The 24,590-nt window shown below is 39.8% G+C and overlaps 2 protein-coding genes across 2 annotated transcripts in view; one reads left to right on the top strand and one right to left on the bottom strand.

Moving 5' to 3' along the window:
• Nucleotides 1-7,529: 7,529 nt before the first annotated feature.
• LOC129762698 (uncharacterized) overlaps nt 7,530-24,590 on the top strand; it is a 363,476-nt gene continuing 346,415 nt past the window's right edge. The window contains exon 1 of the mRNA XM_055761201.1: nt 7,530-8,335. The gene's annotated coding sequence lies outside the window, so the exon portion shown is untranslated. The remainder of the gene's footprint in view (nt 8,336-24,590) is intronic.
• Nucleotides 21,325-23,358, bottom strand: LOC129761669 (uncharacterized). Its single transcript, XM_055759401.1, has one exon. The coding sequence runs from the start codon at nt 23,356-23,358 to the stop codon at nt 21,325-21,327; it is 2,034 nt and encodes a 677-aa protein (XP_055615376.1).

Raw genomic sequence — 24,590 nt, 5'->3', positions numbered from 1 at the left:
CACTGAAGCAGTTCGGTTGGGAAAATCGTACTCTCCTACCACTTAACCAGACGTAGCGCCATCAGTCGCCAAAATCATCCGGAATGATGACGAAACGCTAGGATGGGTGAACGAATTGATTCGAAGCCGATACCGTTTTGTCCGGAGACGAGATCTGCTAAAAGAGGGATCAACTCCGGACAGAATCCTGTCAAAAATAGTCCAGCTGATGATTGGTTTATTTTTATGAACAAATATGCTTCAACAAGCATTTCTACAGGGTTGCCAGAAATATGGGAAAATCCATGGAAATATTAATAAAAATATTTTCTCAGTCTTTTTCGGGAGAAATCAAGTGCTTCCATTATTATATCCGAAATTTCCCACATTTGGCATCAACAGTGTAATTATATACCTTACTATATAACAAAATACTTTCAAATAAATGAATATTATGAATATGTAATATTTTTTACGTTTGAATAGTTAAACACGAAAAAAACGGAGATTAAAATCTTGTCGAAGAAGAACTACGCCTTTCGTTTATCCTATTGGGTGTCTCTGTAGCCAAGCTGGTTGCGTGTCCATCGACCATCTCTGTGTGCGATTGAGGCTTCATCCATGCTACAATAATCAGGTGACAGTAATCCAGCCTCCCTCCGTTCTCACATGCTCTGCTGTTTTGCAACAAAAACAAAACACCGAACTTGTCGTGCTATCACTAGATCAGTGTTGCTAGTAACACTTTGCGGTCTACATGAGTGTAAATTGTGTCGCAAGTGGGATACTGTTTTTTTTTTTTTATCTTCGCTTGTTTTACGTCGGCATATTTCCGCCACTTTAGTGCCAATCACCGACATCAGGGAGGCGACTCCACCTGTTCCTACCTATCAGACTCAACAACTCATGAGCCGGGCCAACTTCTTTTACTTCCCGTCCGAAGGAAGACGTAACCAGAGATTTTTCGCCTCAGAAAATCCCAACGACGCCAGCTGGGATTGAACCCAGGCCGATCGGATTGTGAAGCTGTTACGCTAACCACACAACCACTGGCGCCGTCTGGGATACTGTTGTCGGTGGTTCTTTTTCCCGACACGCCAAGGTCAGTTTTAACTTAAACATATTTTCGGCGCTCTCGAGATATAATTGATTCCACTCTGAAATGCGTTGGGGAGGAGAGACGAGTCAAACGGTAAGCAGAGTAGGAAACCGCGAGGAATAGTAGCGTTAAAATTAAAAATATAATTTGATTACCCTTTCTTAACTATCTAGCTAGCTGTTCGTTTACCTAGGTAGATAACACTCTCTGACACACTTCGGGTTAGTTGTGGTAACAGAATATGAATCATTCGCCTGCTTCATGATGCATGGGGATGGTGAAGGAGAGGGGGTCCGATGTGTACCAAATGAGAGACAAAGAAGAGTATAAACCGAAAGCGATTGTGACGTTTTGGTTCACATACTTGTGCTAAACGAAGTTCTCTTGTTCTCGTTTGTGTCATGGTTCGTAGCATGTAACAACAAACCAATGCCACTGGGGGAATTGATTTCTGAAATATCATATTTGAACAAACGAAAGTGAGTTATTCAGGGAAACATTCAATTTGAAAACACCGAGGGGCAAGCTCTAGAATACGCGTGACCACAGTACAAGTCGATGGAAATTTCTTTGGCGAAAAAAGATTTCAAGCCTCCATTAACAAAGGAAAAGAAGAAGAACGAAGGGGATTATTTGCCTAGAGTATAAACAGTGGATCTCGCAGAGGCAAACTTTCAGTATCATTATAGATACGAAGCAATGAACATCGCTTGTTCTTACTTGTTCAGCGCTATCACACGTCTTCGTTTCGGATTGAGCTGTAGACGCGGCCAAATTACTCACTCGTTGATGTCTATAGCATTGCAATCATTGCATCAAACTGACGCCATTGCATTAATGTTCTGAGCTACACAGTTTTGTGGGGAATCATCAGGCTGGGCTATCGTCGGCTGGAAAAGAACATAAATGTTCTGGAGTTTTTCCCGTGATTTGGTTTCGCATGACGGTTGCAAAACTCTCTCCACCGTGGATGACAGCTAAGCTAATCTAGACCGGCAATATTAACAGAAAAGGCTTCTGTTGAGAAGAGCGCAAAATGGAGATAAGTGTGTGTATATTTGGTTGCTTCAAGCCAAGCCATAACCCGTACGAAAAAATAGTGCATCTTCGCTACGCTAAAACCGCATTTGTATCTAATCCCGTGTGCATTGACCCAGTCATGGTGCTCCAATCGTCTAATTCTTTGATGCTCTGATTGACGATTGTTTGGTGGTGCAAATTATGCAGCCGTAATGATAAATATAGACAAGAAGGGGAGATAGCGGGAGGGAAATATTTGTGCTAGGGTATGAGTAATGAATCTCTGCTATGGCAAATATTCATTTTTTTCCAAGCAGTGAACATCGTTTGTTTTCCGTCACCGTAAAGGCTTCGTTGATACCTTCAACTAGGATTGCATTTGCGCTAATCTTGATCATAATGAAGCAATGCTACTTTTTTCGAGATTCTTGAGATTAACAGGAAGAGTTTATTTCGTTTATTTAGTCACCAAGAAAGTAAATGTCGTTCTGGAATTTTGTATGTGATTTGGCTTCGCTTGCCAGTAGCAAGACTTTTTCCATTAAGGATGACAGTTGCTCTTATCTTGAGCATGAGAAAGTAATGCAACTTTTTTTGAGGTCAGTAATATTAACAGATGCGTTTTTTTAGAGAATAGCGCAAAATGATGAGAAGTGTTTATATTTCTAGTAGCTTCAAGCCACCAATGTATGGCTCTGTATGCATGCTATGGCGAACGCTGGTTTGGCGCTTATTTTACGTTGTACGAACAATATTTGATACTTGCAAGTATTGTCATTGTTGTTGTTTGCATGCGGTGCCAAAGATATATTGTTGTAGTTATGAGATGTGGTATAGTGGTGCTGGTGCAACGAGTATATAATCGACTATAGTCGAGTCTATGTCAATTGCGAAAAAGGCCACCGGAAAAGCGTTCGACATTCGACAATTCCGACATAGGATCAGCTAGTGTATTGTTCTGCGAGGGAATAATGAATCATCAATCAATTATCGTCTACTGATTCCACAATAAATAAAACTATTTCAGGGCGATCAAACCATTGTACTAAACAGTTATTTCAAAAATTTCACAGCATTATAAAATAATATTATAAACAAAATAAGTTATAAACAAGTGACTTATATAAAACAACAGCGTAGTTCTACGTCAACAATGCGGTTGTATCTTGGACGCAACCTCCTATATTTTTTTCGCACTGAAATGCATATAAACCATCGAAAAATACTAAATGGATGATAACTTCGTCAAATATGCTTCTTTTCATATACCGCACAAAAAAAAATCGCACAAAAAAAAATCACACAAAAACAGGTTTTCCTGTATATATACAGTGACGTCTCGATTACATCACGTTCAAAAAATATTTTCGTGTGATATAATGGAAACGTGATATATTGGAAACATTTTTTTGACGTAGGATTACGTCTTTCGGGAACATATTGGGGTACAAATTGAAAATCGAAAATCGAGCACATCGTGAAAATTGTCCAATTTCAAACGCTCATTGCTCAGTCATTTCATGATGGTTTGATGAGATTTTTGCGTCAATCAATTTAGGCACTCCATAACAATTTTTTACATTGAATCAAATAATATATATCGTGAAATTGACCATCGAATAATTGGAAAATCTCAACCCCTATCCTAACGGAAATACCCATTTCTGATTGGTCAAAATTGACCGGCGGCGGCTCATGTACTTATAATTATTGGTCAGTTATTTCCTGATGGATTTACGAGATATTTGCATCAATCGATCTGAGCATTCCATATCAATCCATCACAATTGATTAAATAATATATCATATGAAACTAACTAGCAAACAATCAAATTTGTTTCCACCGACATCTAACCCCTAACAGAGATTTCAAATCCAAGGAACTTTTATGTTGGTTGCTTCGTGAAATTTCATATCAATGACGGATATCAATGTCCAATTGAAATTCGCATTGAGGCATGTAGTATCGTGTTCCGTTGGGTTTAAAGCGAAAATGGAAATGGGTTAAGTAAACACTCAGAAAGTAAAAATTATCAATGAAATAACCTTTTCCATTTCAATTATATTTTCTCTTTAATAAAATAACACTTTTTTTCTGGTGAGAAAACTTGATAATTGTGTTCGATAATGATAATCTATATATATATAAAATTCTCGTGTCACGATGTTCGTGGTCGAACTCCTCCGAAACGGCTCGACCGATTTTCATGAAGTTATGCACTGAAAACTTGGTAGACATGAGAATAGGACGTAAACTATATATGATACCGCTAGGGTACCGATTACCATATGTTTTATACCGATTAGGGTGGTCCTATGCAAAAAAAAATCTAAATAATTTTAATATCTTTTTTTTATAAATTTGGCATAAAAGTACATAAAACTTCCATTTCCTATTTTTAATCGCGATTTTAGTATTTTGGTATAATTAATATCCAAATAATCGACCCGTAGATTGTTTTTCAAAGAGAACGAATGTCATCCGAAACGCAATGCGTATAGACGTCATTGAGTTTCGCGTTCCAGTTCTGTGAAGCGTAATTTGTTATGAATTTTCGAGTGAAATAAACACGCTTTTAAAACAAAAATTTCAAATGAACTATGGCTCTATCGTGTGTTCTGTGTAACAGAATAACACATTGTTTACAGGTAGGGTAAATATCGGATGAAAATGATCTCTGACAATTATTTTATATTCTGGATAATATTTTGGCTGAAATGCAAGGAGATTTATAGAAAAAATAGTTGAGTTAGGGACAAGGCTATGTCTACTAAGTATTCAAACAACATCGAATAAACATTTTCATTCAAATTACAACAATTTAAATTGCTTTCGAGTCTGCTAATGATGAAATATGGGTGATTGTTCGATATTGTTACCACAAACATAGCCTTTTTTTATAGACTTGCATGACAGATGGAAACTGTACAATGCATTCTCTTAAAGATTTCATCAACGACACGACCGCTAGCCTAGGTGGATGCCCAATTTATCAACGAATAAAAACTGATAATGACGGACAATCATTCATAAAAAATAACAATGCAGACATTGACATGGAAAACCGTTCAGTAGTGCCATATTCGCCTCAGCTGAGCAAAACATTCGATGAAGAGCAACAAGTTCGCAACGAAATTTATTCCTTTTTTCAATTTACATTTAACGTTCAAGAGAACAAACATGTCAGATTCGTGAATGAAATACATCGGGAATGGAATACAAGGAATGTTTTGTGTGTTTTTCAAATGTTTGTCATCGACTTGGCGCTCTATACCTCGGTATGTTAAACACAAGTATGAAAGAAAGAGTAACGAGCGTTTCAAGTATGTTCAGATCTTTAAAACATTTAAACACTCTTACAATACATTAGTTATTTTTTATTTTACAATCAACATATTCACTAGAAATAATTTTTATGGCAGAACAACGTTTGCCGGGTCAGCTAGTTGTCTTATATTACATTGATGAGTTTTTTTCTTTATTTCATCCATAAATAACAGGAGCCAGTTCGTCCAGGGCCACAGAGGGCGGCTTTCATCATATCTTATTCCACTTAGCCATTTTTTCTCGTGATATGCACCATCAAATGACTAATCACCACCTTTCTATCATTATCACTCGGTTATGGACATTGGTGGAGTGAACAAACAATACCTGACAACCAGACAAAACGGCCCTTTTCAGGGCCACCAAACCACTATCGAAGAGTTTAACAGTGTAATTCTTCAAACATATCCAAAATCAGCATATAACAGACAACCTAACGGAATCCTACGTCAACTATGCGGTCGTATCTCGGACACAACCCTGTGACTTTTTCTAATAGAAACTGTTTCTTGGAATTGGAAAAGAAGAGCATAATGCATAGGCGTCTGAGTGCGACCGTCCTCATCTCACATCGCCGCATCAACTGAATGGATTTCCAGAGAGTGGGCGAGTTTATATACGATTTCAATAGCCTACTTTCCAAGCAATTTTAAAGCTATTGAAACAAGTTTTCAGGTCAATAATTAACAATTATATAACTCGTGGACATTTTGTTTTTCGAAAGAAATGATTATCATACCACTCCGTTCAGCCGGAAATGAGGTATTAACGTTCAAAACCTTGCAGTCCAGCGTAACTCTCTCGTTACCGAAACTTTAAACATACACCCCGGTACGGAAATGAAAGACGTAGTCCTACGTCAAAATACGTTTTCTCGAGGTCTGCAAAGTGGGCCTCCGTGGCGGCGATGATCTCCTCATTCGACTCAAATTTCTGTCCGGCGAGTGACTTTTCCAAATTTGGAAACAAAAAAAAAGTCGCACTGGGCCAAATCTGGATAATACGGTGGATGGGGCATTTTTTTAAAATTCTTTATTTGAGAGGTTTTCAGCCTCCTGGGCTGGTTTGCCCGGATGAGGCAGCAGTTCGTAGTGCAATTCGACCATTTGGCCGTGGCGACGGCGGAATTTCCATTTTTTTTTTCCATTTTTCTAAAATCCGCGGACACGCCCTATTCCCCACACTTGGTCAAAACAAAACTCCGAGTCCGATTCGGCTGAAATTTCGACAGTAGCCATTTACGAGAATAATCTCTCTTGCGATACTGACACCATCCGGCGATGAGGCTAAGTACTTATCGGTCCACCTCGTAAGTTTTTGAAACTCACACCTCTTAAAGGTTGGTGCATAACAATCAAATTCGTTTCAAAGAATTTATGATACAACTAGCGCTTATTCAAACAACGTTTTCAATTTTCTCCTAAAACCAGGTTTGAAGTTTGATTCTTTTGTGCATAACCTTATGGAATGGGTCATTTGGCGCTTACGACGGCTATGCAGCTATGGGCAGATACCCCTGCAAGAAGACAATATTTTTTTCCATTTGCTTATGTACGTTTGTTGTTTCACACCCCTGTGAGAGCGCCACCGGTTAAGACTGATCTAGATCAGATTCTTCACACATGTCAAACAACCCAGCGCTGCCAACTTTACAGCGAAGCCAGTAAACAAAACCAGTTTCTGGCCCCATGTGCGCATGTATTCGTACTCATTTTGCGCCTGAAGAATGCTTCTGAAGGTTTGAGAGCGCAGCTCTTGCAGCAGTGTTAGTACCGAACAAATAGTAAACAAACGTCATCTCGTCGCATACTCCATTGAAAAACCGAACGGAGTGGCGGCAATAACAGTGTTTGTAGTATACACTGCGCACGACCAGACCCCTTGCACGCGCGCTTGCCTGTAGTGGTTTGGTGCAAGCGTAAAGCCTCAAGGCACGTTTTCTCCACGCCGCTCACTCGTTCGTTCCCATGGACACACAACTCGCGGAGCTCGGAGCTGAGCAGGACAAAACAATTCAAAAAAAACTCCCTCTCCCCCTCTGGCGTGTGTGTTCTTGCGCGCCAGAGAGTTAAGTCGAAGTTTTGTTTCGAACTTGAACGCCTGTTTGCAATCTCAAACGGTTAGACGGCTTCGAACGGGCAACAGGTCCCTACGCGGAGAGACTGTGTCCGGATTTCGCTTACTAAAATTCGTTTCGTTTCTTTTGAATATTGTGGTTTCATTTTTTTAAAGCCTCCAGAGTTTGCGGATGTTTTCGTATTTATCCTTCGCCGGGTACGCGTAGACGGGTTCGTGTCCTGTCGGATCGTTGAAGTAGCGGTTTCGTGCGTGTTTTTGGATGCTGTTTATCTCTGAGTGTGTGTGTGTGTATGAGTTTTGTGTGCAAGTTTGCAAGTTTGCAAGTTTATTGGAGCCGAAGCGAGTTGGGTGCAGACCCATTTGCCCAATGTGCATTGCTGCGCAAATAATAATGCGATGTGCCAGAGGCAAAAGTGGCTCAATGCTGGGTGCGCTTATGCGGCTGTGTTTTCGTCCGTAAATGGTTCCGTTTCGATCGAATGAAGCGACATAAGGAGGAATCATAAGTGCCTACGCTAAGCGCCCCCTGAGGGAAGAGCAAATGTCAACGTGAGAAAAGTAACAACCATTCAAAGTGGCTGTGTGTTGGAAAACAAGAAGCAACAAAAGAAGATCTCAAGTGTTGTATCGGGAATTGATTACCGGAATATTATTTTTCGGCGAAGAGTGTAAAAGCCCGCATGTTATTCCAGCTTCCAGCATTTTATCGTAATTGGATTAGAAACGTGATCGGAGCCCGAATAGTGTTAACTTTGGCAGAGAAATATAGAAGGAGAGAGCAAGCGACTGGATTTGAAACACACTGGCGAGGGCAGCATAAATCGTTAAAGGTCAGTCCTCGAGCACAACTATTTATTGGCATTTGGATCGACAGAGGGAGAAAAAAGGGATTGGCCCATAGCGGTTTCACAGCTGAAATGGAGAGTGTATGACTTCTGGAACATCATAAATCGATGTTTCAATTGAACCAACCCGCATAATGAACGGCTGGGTCTAGTGAGGCATCATATTTTTATCCCAAAACATAAATATCAATTAGATTATAATTTTCGAAGATCCAAAAATTTTGGTATTTATGTACTTTATATGGGTACAACAAAATAAAGTGATTTTTTTCCAATTCCGGGAAAAGTGCTTACAATAATCTAGAATTTCATCCAGAAACGACCGTCTTCTACTCACACTGTTATTATGTCATCCCCTGTTTGACGACTGTCTGTTATCTATCGGCCGAAACGTGCGGACGAAGCTGAATTGCACAACAACAGGCGATAATAGGCGACCAGAAGCTCTTCAGTGCATTTTGGTGTTGTTTTCTGCTGCGCTGTTTTCGTAAACAGCACTGTTGTTGGTCATCTCAAGTAAAAAACTTTGAACCGCCTTATAAAATGCTCCAATTTTATGGCTCATTGACTTAGAGTATATCAGGAAGATGTGGTCGGTGTTCTGCCAAAAACGAATCAAGCGCCAAAAACATTACTTTGAGATTATTCAATTTGAAGTTTGGGCTCCTGCTAATTGACCGTGGCTGATCAAATCTAATATTTTTTAACGCTCTCGTGTTCCAAACAGGATGTCTACAAAGTCCTGAGATTATGAATACAGCACTTGTTCACTAACTGGGCGTTCTTTAATCCTTTAACGGGCCGTGAGAACTACGAATGTAATCAACGCAAACTCCAACACAACGACATGTTTAGATGCTAAAATACACAAAATATTTTTTTTCAATACGCAAAACAATCAAAAACATTGAACAAAATGGTGACAATATAGTTGTCAACTGCCCTGCTTTGCGTAAAATGTTGGTGGCAACCAACATGCAACCAACCTGCCCGTAAAAGGGCTAGTGTTAGATGTTGGTGGCAATATAGTTGCCACCTGTCCGTCTAGCGGAAAACACTTGATGGTAAAAATGTTGTTTTTTATTTGAAATTTTGATGTTAGTTTCAACAAAAACAAATAATAAAATTCATGATCAGACTCAACAGATCCTAAACAGTTCATATGTATTCAAAACTTCAACAAAATGACTGTTTTTCAATAACTTTACGGGAAATTTGCTCTTGCTGCTCTAAATTGGGAGTTTTTAACACGAAAAAAAGCTCGAAAATGAATAGTTTTTGATTTTTTCGCGCTCAAAAAAAATCGGACATGTTGCTAGACTTCAAAACAAGTTACCACATAAGATAAGAAGTGATAATTTATTGTTAAAGACGAGAAAAAAATAAAATCTTTGGTGGCAATATAGATTGAAGGGATAACGGGGCTGCTTTCTAACTGGGCGTTCGCTAACTGGGCTATATCCCAGTTAAAAATCAGTTAATCGTCAAATATAACATAAACAACAACATTGGTGAGGGATACTCCAATGCATCGCAGATCTATAACCATCAATACACTGTGAGTAATAATTAAAGGGTGTGTCACATCAAATTGCATCACGGAAAAAACGCTGTAGAAATTTAATTTTTAGGAACTATATCTTCAGCTTTCGCTTATAATCAGATAAGAGTGTATAGATCACGTTGGCCATGCTTCACTGTCAATTTTTCGTAAATTTGGAAAAATGTCGTCGAACGAAAAAAAGCGTCGTGAATTAATCCTGTGCACTCATTTCGAGAATCCGGAGTTGTCACATCGGGACATCGGTAAGATGCTGGGAATCGTCCAATCCACGGTCAGCAGAGTACTAAAACGATACTTCGAGAACCTAACCATCGACCGGAAGGTGAAGAACGGCAAAAATGGATGCTCCGTCAGTGAAAAAGATCACAAGCGCGTAGTTAAGCAGTTTAGACGTGATCCGAGAAGTTCGGTCCGGGATGTCGCCAATAAGCTGAATTTGTCAAGTTCATTCGTCCAGCGGACCAAGCAGCGGGAGGGCCTGCGTACATACAAGGTTCAGAAGGCTCCTAACCGCGACGAAAGGCAAAACATGGTGGGGAAGACGCGAGCCCGGAAGCTGTACACCGAAATGCTGACGAAGCCGCATTGCCTGGTAATGGACGACGAAACCTACGTCAAGCGGACTTTCGTCAGCTGCCGGGCCTGTTGTTCTTCTCCGCAGAGGACAAATTCAGCGTTCCGGAGGAGATTCGCAAGCAGAAACTATCCAAGTTTGCCAAAAAGTACATGGTGTGGCAAGCGATCTGCTCTTGCGGAAAGCGGAGCGCTCCCTTCGTGATGACCGGCACGGTAAACGGGCAGGTTTACCTTAAGGAGTGCCTACAGAAGCGCTTACTACAGGGTAACTTGATATAACGTACATTTTACTTTCAAAATTGTACGTTGTATCGAAATGTACGTTATATCGAAGCATAATAAAGAACTCTGAAACGTAGCTTATATTACTTTATTGTGTTGCTGTTTGAGTAAGTTTGATGAATAAAATCAATAGGAAGACGAAGCTAACTTTTCTCATGATGTTTCCCTTCGTTCTGTTGATTGAAGTTTGATTCATTTAGAATCCGGAATCACAAAACAGTAGTATTTCGGGATTGGTTAAAGTTACAACACAAGCTTTAGTATCAAAATACAGATAATCTATTATTCTTTCAGAAAAAAAATATAAAAAAAAAATTTTTTTTAGACTTTGATCATGTGTACGTTATATCGAGGTAAAATGTACGTTATATCGAGTGACGTTATAACGAGGGTACGTTATATCGAAGTTTACCTGTACCACTATTGAAGCAGCACGAGGGCCCGACCATCTTCTGGCCGGATCTCGCTTCGTGCCACTATTCAAAGGACGTGTTGGAGTGGTACGAAGCCAACGGGGTCACCTTCGTGCCAAAGGAAATGAACCCGCCCAACGCGCCGGAGCTTCGCCCAATAGAGAAATATTGGGCGATTATGAAGCAGGCCCTCCGGAAGAACCCAAAAGTTGTCAAATCGGAGGCGGACTTCAAGAGAAAATGGATTTCTGTTCAAAAAAAAACTACAACCTGACGTTGTACAGAACCTTATGGACGGGGTAAAGAGGAAGGTGCGAGCATACGGGCTTGGGCTCGAAGTATGAATAAAAAGAAAATGCCAAAAGTTGTTTAATAGTTTTTATTTCACTGTCTAAAATTTTCAAAAGGATCGGTCTACTGGGCAAATTTCTACAGCGTTTTTTCCGTGATGCAATTTGATGTGACACACCCTTTAGTATGTATTTATATAACAAATTTTATTCTGACTAGTACCAATTCGATTGTCATTTTCTACCGTACGAACTATTCGTACATTCTACGTGAGTATATGGTAAATACAAATGTCAACATTTATAGTAGAACTAGCTGACCCGGCAAACTTCGTCCCGAAATCTGTTTTTTGTTATCAATACCTTCAAATATTCACGTTTTCTTACTAAGCGCAAGTTCATGAGTCCAATCGCAGAACTGTTCATTGATTGATCTTCTAATCGACCCCGTTGAATTTACTTTTTACTAAAAAAATCTTAGTACTTCTACCAAAACTCATCATTATAATATCAAATTATTTTCAGACACAATTCAACATTTATTGCATCCTAAAACCTCCACATGCCAAATTTGATTCCGTTTGCTTGATGAATTCTCGGAAATTTGTGTTTCATTTGTATGGCAGCCCCCCCCCCCTTAGAGAGGGGGGAGGAGTCCCAAACTATCATGAAAACATTCCCTGGCCCCAAAAACCACTACATACCAATTTTTATGTCGATCGGTTCAGTAGTTTCTGTTTCCATCACGATCATTTACGATCTAATATGATTTACTGTAGAACGAATTCCCATAGGATGTCCCAGCAAACATTAAATCGTATGAGTAGCCATAATTGGAGGCGATATACATACATCAAAGACACATTTGAATGATATACAGGGTTTTCCATTTCGGGCTTCCGAAAGTATACAGCCCTGCGCTGACAACCGTTTGACATAGCTGTCAACCAAAGCGTCATATCGTTAGTTGAATGTCTGCCATTTTACAATATGGATCGATTTAGCATCGCACAACGTGTTAATTTTGTTAAATTATACTATAAAAATGATGAAAACCCGGCAAATGTTTTTCGAGCATTACGGGCGGATTTTGGTCGTCATGGACGGCCTACAGAGCACACAATCGCTAATGTAGTGCGTAAATTCGAACAAACTGGATCCGTAGCGGATATTGTGAACCCTGTGCATCATCGTAATGTGCGTTCGGCCGAAAATATTGCTGCTGTTGCTGCCAGTGTGGAGGATGATCCGAATGTTTCGATTCCACGGCGAGCTCAGCAATTGGGCTTGCCAAACACATCATTGTGGCGAATTTTGCATTTGGACTTGCACCTACATCCATGTAAAGTCCAACTGGTACAAAAATTAGAGCGTGGTGACCATCGGGCATACGTCGATTGGGTGAACGAACAACAGCAACCAAATGCTGAATTTTCGCATCAAATTTTCTTCAGCGCTGAGGCACATTTCGAGCTCGGTGGCTATGTGAACACCCAAAATTTCCGTATATGGGGCTCAGAAAATCCACACGTGATTGTTGAGAGGCCATTGCATCCGCCAAAAGTCACTGTATGGTGCGCATTATGGTCTGGTGGAGTCATCGGGCCGTATTTCTTTGAAAATGAGGACGGCGAGACGGTAACTGTGAATGGTGAGCGCTATGGTCGCATGTTAACCGATTTTTTTTTGCCACAAATTGAAGATATGGATACGGATGACATGTGGTTTCAGCAGGACGGCGCCATGTGCCACACAACACGACCGAACATGGCCATATTGCGAACGAAATTTGAGGTACGCATAATTTCACGTTTTGGTGATGCCAATTGGCCGTCCAGATCATGCGATTTGAACCCGCTAGACTTTTTTTTTTGTGGGGTTATGCGAAAGACCGTGTCTATGCCCACTCTCCGCAAACTCTTGAACATTTGAAAGACAACATTCGTGAAGTTATGACCGAGATACCGCCCCATATGTGCCGAAAAGTCATCGAAAATTACCTGTTCCGGATCAAGGTGTGCGAGGGTTGTATTTCACACATAATGGCATAAACCAAACTTTACTTTGAAATAAAAGTTTCATCGAAATTCGAATTCTAAGTGTGTTTTATTTCAATTTACTTTCGGAATTTAAAGTAGGAAAACCCTGTATGATGCATATAACTGGCATATACACGCATACAGGTCGGACTCGATTATATACAATTTTGGACTCGATTATATACAGTTTGAAAAAAAAAAATTTTTTTAACTTGTTTCAAGAAAAAATGTAACCTTTGTACTTTAAGGTGGAATTTAAGTAGCTATTATATGTAAAGTGGGGTAAAAATCGCGATTTTTGGAGATTTTGCTTGAATTTCCACCAGGAATTGTTCATATCGATATTGCAGCGAAATTAAGAAAGATAGAAGATGGGAGTCAAAGAGTAAATTGTAGAGTGGTTTGAGTACTTTAGTTTGATTTGATTGACTCGATTGTTTCAAGTTCAATATGAATTTTTGGGATAAAATTATTTATCACACATTAAAAATTACTAACTTTGAATTTTTCACTTCCAAAACAGTTATTTAAATCCACTAATTTAGATATTCCGCTACTATAGCCTGTACTACATTTCTCCATCTTTCAAATGAAGGCTACAGCAAAGGGTGACGCAGCGTACTTTTTAGTGTAGAGCCAGTTTGTGGCAACAGAGTCCGAAACAAAAAAAAAGTTCCGTAACTCTGTCATTGTTGCAATTCGAACATATGCGTAGAATGATTTTTTCATCAAATATGATAATCTATCACCTCGTGAGAGATTCTGAATAAAAAATATATTTTTCATGTGAGAAAGGTATTTGATGACATTAAGGGGATGAATTAAACATTAAATTATTCTTTTATTTTCAATAAACGAAACATGTATGTACGAAAAACGAATTAAAAAAGTATTTTTTTTTATTCGATTATATACAGTGAAAAGAAATCGAAGACTGTATATAATCGAGTCCGCTGTATAAGGATATACGATACTTTTAACACTGATATGCGATTTGACTCAACAATGCTATGTAAAATTAATAGAATGTGCGTATATAATACTGCATATCGCGCTACCAGGATGATCGTTATGCCGATATACGACTCCATCAATGATATAGGAAATTGTGTTTTGGCATTCTATACGATTTCGTATATACATGATGCATCCTTTGATTGGTATTTCATACGATTGTTATTTGATACGAATTTATATGCGACCTAGCATGTGCAAAAGTTATACGATTTAACGTTTGCTGGGGTAATTCAATTTTTAGGCAGTACTGCATTGATTTAATAAATATGTTCATGCGAATTACAAACTGCATCAGCCTGATATGCATAAATCATTTCGTATAGATCAATTTTGCGATAGTGTGTGTCATAAAACCGATGTTTGTTACACCGAATTTAGACTTAATCTGTAGTGATCAATAAAATAGTGGTTTTTGCATTTTATACGATTTTAAATGTACACAATGTATCCTTTGACCGACATTGTATACGATTTTGATTCGATTTCAGTGTATATACGACTTCTAATATGCCAAGTTAAAAACGATTTAATGTTTGCTGTGGTATGTGAAATGAATGTCAGATTGAATGGATATCCCTACCAGAGGTAGTAGTCTATTTTACTCGATAGCATACGTAAATTTGAATGTGTCATATCTGAAGACTGTGGTGAGAAAAGCGCGTATTAAATATTTTTATTGTTTCCATGAGGCAATACGGAGGTAAGAATTTTGATTTAATTGTAACACGTGTATTTTAATCGGGTAAATGTAGCCGATTTTCGACTTTAGAATCATGGTGTTGGTTGACATACATGTTTAACAATTTCTCATTGTAGACTAAATCAATAATTAGACTAAATTTGTAGACTAAATCAAATTGTGCCTCCAGCCCAGTTAGCGAACAACCGTTGTATTTATATAGAATATTTCTCTTCTGTTTTGATTCCGCTTTACACTATGCTTGCTTCTTGCACATTTTGAAGATGCATTCTTTGGAGAAAAAAATTGTTCAACACAGTAGCAAAATAGAAACTGAGATTGCATCGATAAATCTTGACTAAGATGGACTTTCAAGCAGGTACTCATATTTTTAGATTTCTGCGATTTCAATAGTTTGCTTTCGAAGCAGCTTTGAGATATTGAAACAAGTTAGTAACAGTGACATATCTATCATTCATTTTTCGTTAGAATCGAGCAAAACCGTTATGTGTGACATCAGCATTGAGAAAGACTTATTGTTTGATGGCTGGAGCGAGACGACTTGAATGATGATTATGATGATGTATTGAATGCTGGTCGCTAACTGGATGACTGATGAATTGTGAATACCGTGTTTTGAGATCGCGAATGGCTTGTTTATACTCAATGAATAGAATATGGGGGAGCTAAGATTTCAATATTATCTCTATCCACATTGTTCGAAGAACGAATGCTACAATTGCATTTCGAACGACCAATTTATGCCTGTATTATTAACAGTGATATTTGAATATTGTACCTCCCTCATACATACTCGACCACAAGAACACGATAGGAAAATGTGCATTCTTTCAGTTTTCCTTAATTCGAATCATATATGGGTTAGGGAATCGTAATGTATAAATCATCGAAAAAAAATTAAAGAATTTCCGATTCCAATGGAATGCAAACCATCAAAATTCATTCACAGTTAAAATGACTTTTAACGGTAATACTATTTCATAGAAACCATTACTGAAAGACGTAGTCTTATGTCAAAAAAGGTAATGATTTTATATTCATATTTTCATATCGATATTTTCATTTACATTCACTAATGTCGACGGGATTAGCTCCTATGACCGGATTAATTGTATTTAATAGATATTTGATCTACTAATACCGCCTAACTAGATTACTAACTAATGTGTAGATATGTAATGTGTTTAACTACGTTATTCTCATTTCATGTTTCCTAAATGATTTCCTAGGTTTTCGCGGTTGTTACACATACAAAAAGAATAAGTGCCAGGCGGGCCAGCCATAAGTGCCTGGTGGACCGCATGCGGCTGCACAATTTTTGAAGATTTTGCTTGAGATTTCACCAGGAATCGTTTATATCGATATTGCAGCGAAATTAAGAAAGATAGAAGTTGGGCGTCAAATAACAAATTATAGAGCGGTTTGAGAGTTTTAATTTGATTGATAGAAACAATCAAGTTCAATATGAACTTTTGGGATAAAATTAATAATTACGCATTAAAAATTACTAACTTTTAAATTTTTCACTTCCAAAATTTTATTCAAATACACTAATTTAGATGTTCCACTACTACATCCTGTACTGAATTTTCTAAACTTTCAAATGAAAGGAACAGAATTGGCTTACGTGGCGTAGTTTTTAGCCAGTTTGATGCAGCAGAGTCCGAAACAACAAAAAAGTCATTGTTAAGATTCGAACATATGAGTAGAAGGATTTTTCCCATCAAATATGATCATCTATCACTTCCTGAGAGATTCTGGGAAACAATATTTTTTTCATGTGAGAAATGTGTTTTCTGACTTTAGGGGGATGAATCAATAATTAAAATATTCTTTTACTTTCGATAAACGAAAAATATATGCATAAAAATGGGTGGGTTATATCTATGATATGACCGCAAGGTTGACGTGGGACTTTTTAGCTTAGCAATCATTTGTTTGTTTTGATTAAATTTTTGACTGAATAAAACAATTTCCGAATTTAATTGAATTCAATATATTTGCTTTGTAAGTGAAAACATTGAATAAATGCCATATTAGGTCAATTCATGCATTGTGATAGATTATGTTCTTCGTTACAAGTAAATGCTTTTACGATTGTATGATGCCTAGGACAAAATATGTGAGTGGAAGAATCATGAAACGATTATTTTATTTCACATTTCCCTCTGAAGTTTGCATCTCTCAAGTGTGCGTACTTTCTTGAACCGCGAATTTGCTTGATTTGATGAACTTCAGGCACCCAGTTTCGATTTTGACATGTATGTCGAACGCATATTGTTTAATCAAAAAGTGTTATCGCAGCAAATGGTTACCAACATTTTGCCTAATCATCAAATGGTATGCATATCCTTCAATGCAATCTTGAATAACCGAGCCAAAGCGTTGTGTTCGTACCCACTTTAGTAATCCGTGTTAGAAAAACACTTTTCGAAGTGCAAAAAAAAAATGCGAATGCAGTAGTACTCCCGGCTTGCAACAACTTCAACTTCTACTTTTTATACTATAGAGGCTTTAAACTTGAAAGTTAATTCGCCTCTAGTGTCTGCACGATTTCCCCAGGTTCCTAAGTTTAAAAGACCGTGCTAAGGAAACATGTTCTAGTCTGCACAAAGGCAAGCACAAAATGCAAAGTCGATTTCCCCAAAAATCTTGGTTTGGAAGTATGTGTTAGGGAACACATTTCGGTGAGAACAAAAATCCTATACTTTCATGTATTTACAATGCCGTTTTCCCCAAGGCTGCTTGGCTTTGATGGCTGTGTTAGGAAAACCGTAAATCGGGCCAATCGAAACGAGACGGTTAGGGCGTTTAGATAACGCTTAACATTTTACAGTTATTCAATTGTTTGTCTAATGAAATATAACATTTTATTATTCGCGATAGATGCGTAGAAATATTCCCTATCAATTGCTGCAAACATCTTTCCGATCCAGTAAGAAATGTTGGAGTTATAAGCATTCGGACTCTTTCATTTTTTCCTGCATGTTCTGTGTTTAGGTTTTCATTTTACCCCCCATATACTCCGCTTAGACGTAGTCCCAAACTAAAAAAAAAGAATTTTTTTTTCGACTCGATTATATACAGGATTTGATTGTGTACAGCAAAAAGAAATCGAAGACTGTATATATTCTATGGAGTATTACAGTGGAATGAAAAATTTTCTTTATTCTATTAGTACAGACTACTTCGATCTCTAATTAAATGTTGCTGGTCTACTAGATTGTTCGCCGGAAATATAATCATGGATTCGTCGCTAGAACAATTTGATATTCGTTATCGATCTATTACAAAAAAAAGTGAGAAAAGTGAAAAAAATGTGAACTTTGGCGCTTAGGGCACTATGCGATATTAGGTCAATTCTTGGAGATAACTATAAAAATTGTTTCAATAACTGGAATGTTCGTTGGAAACAGTGTATTACTTCAGAAGTGGCCTATTTTGATGGTGATAATATAAATTTAGATGATAAATAAAGAATATTCTTTAAAACCACAAATTCCTGGTTTATATTTGACAGAATATATAGGAAGTTCATTTGTACAGGGTTTTCCATTTCGGGCTTCCGAAAGTATACAGCCCTGCGCTGACAACCGTTTGACATAGCTGTCAACCAAAGCGTCATATCGTTAGTTGAATGTCTGCCATTTTACAATATGGATCGATTTAGCATCGCACAACGTGTTAATTTTGTTAAATTATACTATAAAAATGATGAAAACCCGGCAAATGTTTTTTTAGCATTACGGGCGGATTTTGGTCGTCATGGACGGCCTACAGAGCACACAATCGCTAATGTAGTGCGTAAATTCGAACAAAATGGATCCGTAGCGGATATTGTGAACCCTGTGCATCATCGTAATGTGCGTTCGGCCGAAAATATTGCTGCTGTTGCTGCCAGTGTGGAGGATGATCCGAATGTTTCGATTCCACGGCGTGCTCAGCAATTGGGCTTGTCAAACACATCATTGTGGCGAATTTTGCATTTGGACTTGCACCTACATCCATGTAAAGTCCAACTGGTACAAAAATTAGAGCATGGTGACCATGGAATGCGTCGGGCATACGTCGATTGGGTGAACGAACAACAGCAGCAAAATGCTGAATTTTCGCATCAAATTTTCTTCAGCGCTGAGGCACATTTCGAGCTCAGTGGCTATGTGAACACCCAAAATTTCCGTATATGGGGCTCAGAAAATCCACACGTGATTGTTGAGAGGCCATTGCATCCGCCAAAAGTCACTGTTCGGTGCGCATTATGGTCTGGTGGAGTCATCGGGCCGTATTTCTTTGAAAATGAGGACGGCGAGACTATGGCGCTATGGCCGCATGTTAACCGATTATTTTTTTTGCCACAAATTGAAGATATGGATACGGATGACATGTGGTTTCAGCAGGACGGCGCCACGTGCCACACAACACGACCGAACATGGCCATATTGCGAACGAAATTTGAAGGACGCATAATTTCGCGTTTTGGTGATGCCAATTGGCCGTCCAGATCATGCGATTTGAACCCGCTAGACTTTTTTTTTGTGGGGTTATGCGAAAGACCGTGTCTATGCCAACTCTCCGCAAACTCTTGAACATTTGAAAGACAACATTCGTCAAGTTATGACCGAGATACCGCCCCATATGTGCCGAAAAGTCATCGAAGATTACCTGTTCCGGATCAAGGTGTGCGAGGAAGCCCTAGGTGGACATTACACACATAATGGCATAAACCAAACTTTAATTTGAAATACAAGTTTCATCGAAATTCGAATTCTAAGTGTGTTTTATTTCAATTTACTTTCGGAATTTGGAAAACCCTGTACATTCTGCCATACACAAAGATGTTGTAACCTGCATTCCAACGTCACATCTCACTACAGCTGACGATTATGTAGGAAATTTTCCCAATTTTACAATAAATTCGTTGATTTTTAGGCAATCGTTTGATTTACACATTAAGATGTTAGAAAGTGTGTTCACATCACGTTGTAATGGGTCTGATGTCTAATTGTTCTCTGGGCACATTGCTTTCTGGTAGTTTCAACGGATTGAGTATTTTACAAAACATCAGAATTTGGATCGACCGAAATCGTTCTGTGGACTTTTTCATGTTTGAATACCGGTGATCAACATCATCGGAGCTAGTTTAGCCCGACCGCCTTAACTATTGATAGTCTCTAACCAAAATTAGTTCTAGCGTTATTGCTATACAATAAGGAAGACCATTATTTGTAAAGTTTCTATGATCCCTAAATCATCAATTATTAGCGCTGAAACAAAAATAGAAGGGAACCCAATGAAGCGCAGCACATGCATTGAAGCTAAAAATCCTTAGTTCATACAGGAAACGGACTTGAAATGATTTACACCGAAAAGAATCACCAGCTTCTTCTTTCCAATTGTGAACACTGCTAATTGAAGTCATAAATTGCGATATCCTTGATTGCGTCCAACGCGCTTGGACGGAACATTCAATCACGAAAGTGAAACATAATTCATCAGCCTCCGATAGGCTTCTCAATATCATATTCCCAAGGTGAATCAATCAATAAACTACGAATTTCCATTCTGCGTTCGGTGGCGCTGGAAGTCCGCCATTTCTAAGTCTTCACATGATTGGGCACCCTTCACGCGCGTTGCTCAACGCCTATAATTACCTTCCCAAAAAAAAAAAAAAAAAAAAAACAACTGAATAACAAGGCGCGCTTACACAGCCTTGGCTTGGAGCGCCTTGGAATTCATGCTTTCGCTCAGAGCAGGGTGAGTTGCAATTTCGACTTCAATAGAATTCTAGTTTGACCGATGGATAACTTTTTTCTTGCTCGTGACTAGCAACACTCCCTCGGCGTGCGTTACGCCAAAAAAAAAAAAACACAACAAATGACTCCCCGAGTTGCGGTTGTTGTTGTTGTTTTGAATTATAGAGACTTTGAGCTGTATGACAGTCATTCGTCTCTTTATACCCCTTTACACACCGGAGCAACCACTCAAAGTTACACAATACTTGTAGGTAATCATTTCAGGTGGGCGCAGGCGCCTCTTTTAGATTACCCTGGTACATGATACCAGGGTGTAAGCGTTCAAGTTTTGATTGCAGTATCAAATGTACTGAATCAGGTTAGCATCTTTTAGGAAATCCAGAGTATCTCTTTCTTTCCGTGTGTAGTTCTGCAAAACGACATCTAGGCCACCAGTTAAGCCGTACCTCCTACGAAGGTCCGCAGTTCGCATGCACTCCGTTAGAATATGCCCCACCGTCAGGCGGGTGCCGCAACAGGTAGGGGGCTCTTCTTTCTTTGCTAGGAAGTTATGAGTCAACCACGTATGCCCGATGCGAAGACGCGAGAGAATTCGCTGTTCATACGTGTTGGCTCGGTCCCTCCATTTGCCGGTTGATGCTTTAATTCTACGAAACCGCAGGTCCCTTTCACGATTCCATTCAGCCTCCCAAGTGAGGAGAATGGAATTGTTCGCCCTTCTGATGAGGTCCTTACCAGGTATACCCATACTGGTAATGGAGCCGCTCCGCCCTTCGTTAGCAAGCCGATCGGCTTCCTCGTTCCCCGGGATCCCGGTGTGACCCGGAATCCAACATAGGATCGCACTACTTCCTCTCAGCTGCTCTTCAATTTCTTGAATAATGGGGTGTTTGATAGTACCACCCTCTACAGCTTTGAGGACGCTCGCCGAATCCGAACAAACAACGACGCTATCAGCATTTGTGACGCTCTCTAATGCCAACTTAATGGCGAGAGCTTCACACGAGAAGATGCTAAACTCATTGGGGACTCTCATGCTAGTCTTAGCATTACAGTCGAGTATCCCAATGGCTGATGCGTCATCAGTGACGGACCCGTCAGTATAGACAATGCGTTTGTTAGCAAAGTCAGTACGTAGGGCCTCGTTCACCACCGCTTGCACCTTCTGGGGGTTATCCCCAGCCCTAACGAACCGTTTTACCCTCCAGCTGATGGAGGGAGAGACGGCATCCCAGGCTCTAGGAGAGCATCGACTTAACCGCAGGGGGCGAGGCAGTATCTCCCCCGTTAGGGTTTGATATTTTTGCCTGGCCCTAACCCCGTATGGGGTATCAAGTGATAGGTTGGCTGGGCACTCCTCCCACCTGACTAGTGCATGGATCATCCTCTCCACACACACCATCTCGACAGGTGGTTCCCCTATCTCAGCAAGTAGACTCTTAATAGGACTACTATAAAACGCACCCGTGATTATGCGAATTCCGCTGTTATAGGCTGATTCCAACATTTTAAAATATTTATCCGCTTTACTAGCGAGGATGATACCGTACACTAGTCGTGGGATTATCCAGCTTTTGAAAATATTCAAAAGGGAGTCCCGTGGGCTGCCTTTCAGCCTTCCTTTAATCGCTTTTAGAACGTTCAGGTGATCCGCGATCTTTTTCTTGACCAGTTTTGCATTTAGCTTGAAATTCAAGTTTCTATCAATCGTGACTCCGAGGAGTGTAGAGTTGAATCCCTCTGGGATAGCTTTCCCATTCATAAAGATAGGAGCCCTTTGTGCACCCCTGGCCCGTCGTCTTATTGACAAAATACTTGATTTCTCGGTAGAAATCGTGAACCCAACTTCGTCTGCCCACATCGATACACTCTTGACTGCGCTCTGCAATCGATTCCTGGATCTTTGCACTAAGCCTGATGATATTAGAAGTATGTCATCCGCATAGAGGATAACCTTCACTCCATCAGGGATGAAATCGAAAATCGAATTCATTGCCACCAGGAAAAGAGTGACCGATAGGATTGCACCTTGAGGAACTCCGTTTTCGGCAATTTTCTCACTGGAGAAGCGATCCCCAACTGCTACTTTGAAGGTTCTGTCGGTTAGAAAGCTAGCAAGGTATGCCATCATTCTTCCCGCAAAACCCCAGTTCGCAAGCGTTGCCAGGATATGGCGCCGCCACACCTGGTCGTAAGCCTTAGTAATGTCTAAGAGGGCACAGGTGCTAACATGTGAGGGCTTGAAATGCTTATGGAGGCATACTTCAAGTTCTACTAGGTAGCTTTCGACCCCCCTACCAGAGCGGAATCCAAACTGCCGTTCGTCCAAGAGCTTCTCTCTTTCCAGCGCCCCAGTCAGTCTTCTGTTAACCATCTTTTCCATTACTTTCCCCACGCAGCTGAGTAGCGTTATGGGTCTATAGATGTTTTCTCTTTGGACTTGGGTAAAGGTATTACGATCCCAGTCTTCCACACACTAGGGATGGTGCCACCCATCCATATGTCGTTATACACTTGCAGCAGCAAGCATTTCGCCGCGATTGGGAGGTGCTTTAACATGGGGTAGCCTATATCGTCTACGCCGCATGCCTGCCCTTTTACTCTACTGAGTGCCCAATCAAGTTCGGATAGGCTATAAACTTCGTTATACTTGTCCGAGTTGTGTGTTGGGAAAACGAGAGGAAGCCTTTCACATTCCTCCTTCAGCTCTTTGAATTGCGTAGAATAAACATTCGAAGCCGACATTTCCGCAAAGTAATCGGCAAGAATTTCACTAGTACAAGCGGGGTCATCGGTAGTGGTATTACCGTTTACCAGCTTGATGGACTCTTGAATCGTCCTCCCACTAAGTGAATTGATTCTCTGCCATAACTTTTTAGCTGGCAGTTCAGAATTTATTTCACTAATGAACTTTACCCAGCTATCCTTCTTAGATTTCCATACACACTTTCTAGCAACTCGCTGAGCTGTAAGGAAGGAAGTCAAAGCTTCCCTCTTTCTGGGATCGTCGTCACTCAACCTCCTAAGTGCTCTAAGAGTTTTCCGTCTGAGGCGTATTGCCTCTTTAACTTCCCCGTTCCACCAAGGGACCCTCTTTCTACCGGGCAGCCCGCTAGTGCGAGGAATGTGCTTTGCAGCAGCATTCAACATAAGCTCAGTCAACTGGTCAAGATCAAGATGCGCGGAATCACGCACTGAGCGATCTATATCGTCCCGATACCCCATCCAGTCAGCTCCATCAAACTTCCACCTTTTACGGTATCTGATCGATGGTTTGTTCCTATCAAGGGTGATAATAATAGGAAAATGGTCACTGCTGAAAGTGTCATCAGAAGTGGACCATTGAAGCTTACTGGTTAATGTGGGGGAGACCATAGTCAGGTCAATCGCAGTGGTTTGCCCTGACATATGGTCTATTCTGGTGTGAGCCCCATCATTTAAGAAGGTAAGGCCAAGATTATTGGCCAGCTTAATCACCGCCAAATCTCTACGGTTTGATTTGCTTGATCCCCAGAGAGGATCGTGCGCGTTCAAATCCCCTCCTAATAGGAGGGGAGCGTTAAAGTTTAAAAGAATTTGCTCGATCTCTTGCACCACCGCCCTGTG

The sequence above is a fragment of the Toxorhynchites rutilus genome, chromosome 1 (assembly GCF_029784135.1).
Source record: "Toxorhynchites rutilus septentrionalis strain SRP chromosome 1, ASM2978413v1, whole genome shotgun sequence".
Lineage (NCBI taxonomy): Eukaryota > Metazoa > Arthropoda > Insecta > Diptera > Culicidae > Toxorhynchites > Toxorhynchites rutilus.
The sequence above is the reverse complement of the archived record's forward strand: the minus strand, read 5'-3'. Positions and strand labels throughout refer to the sequence as shown.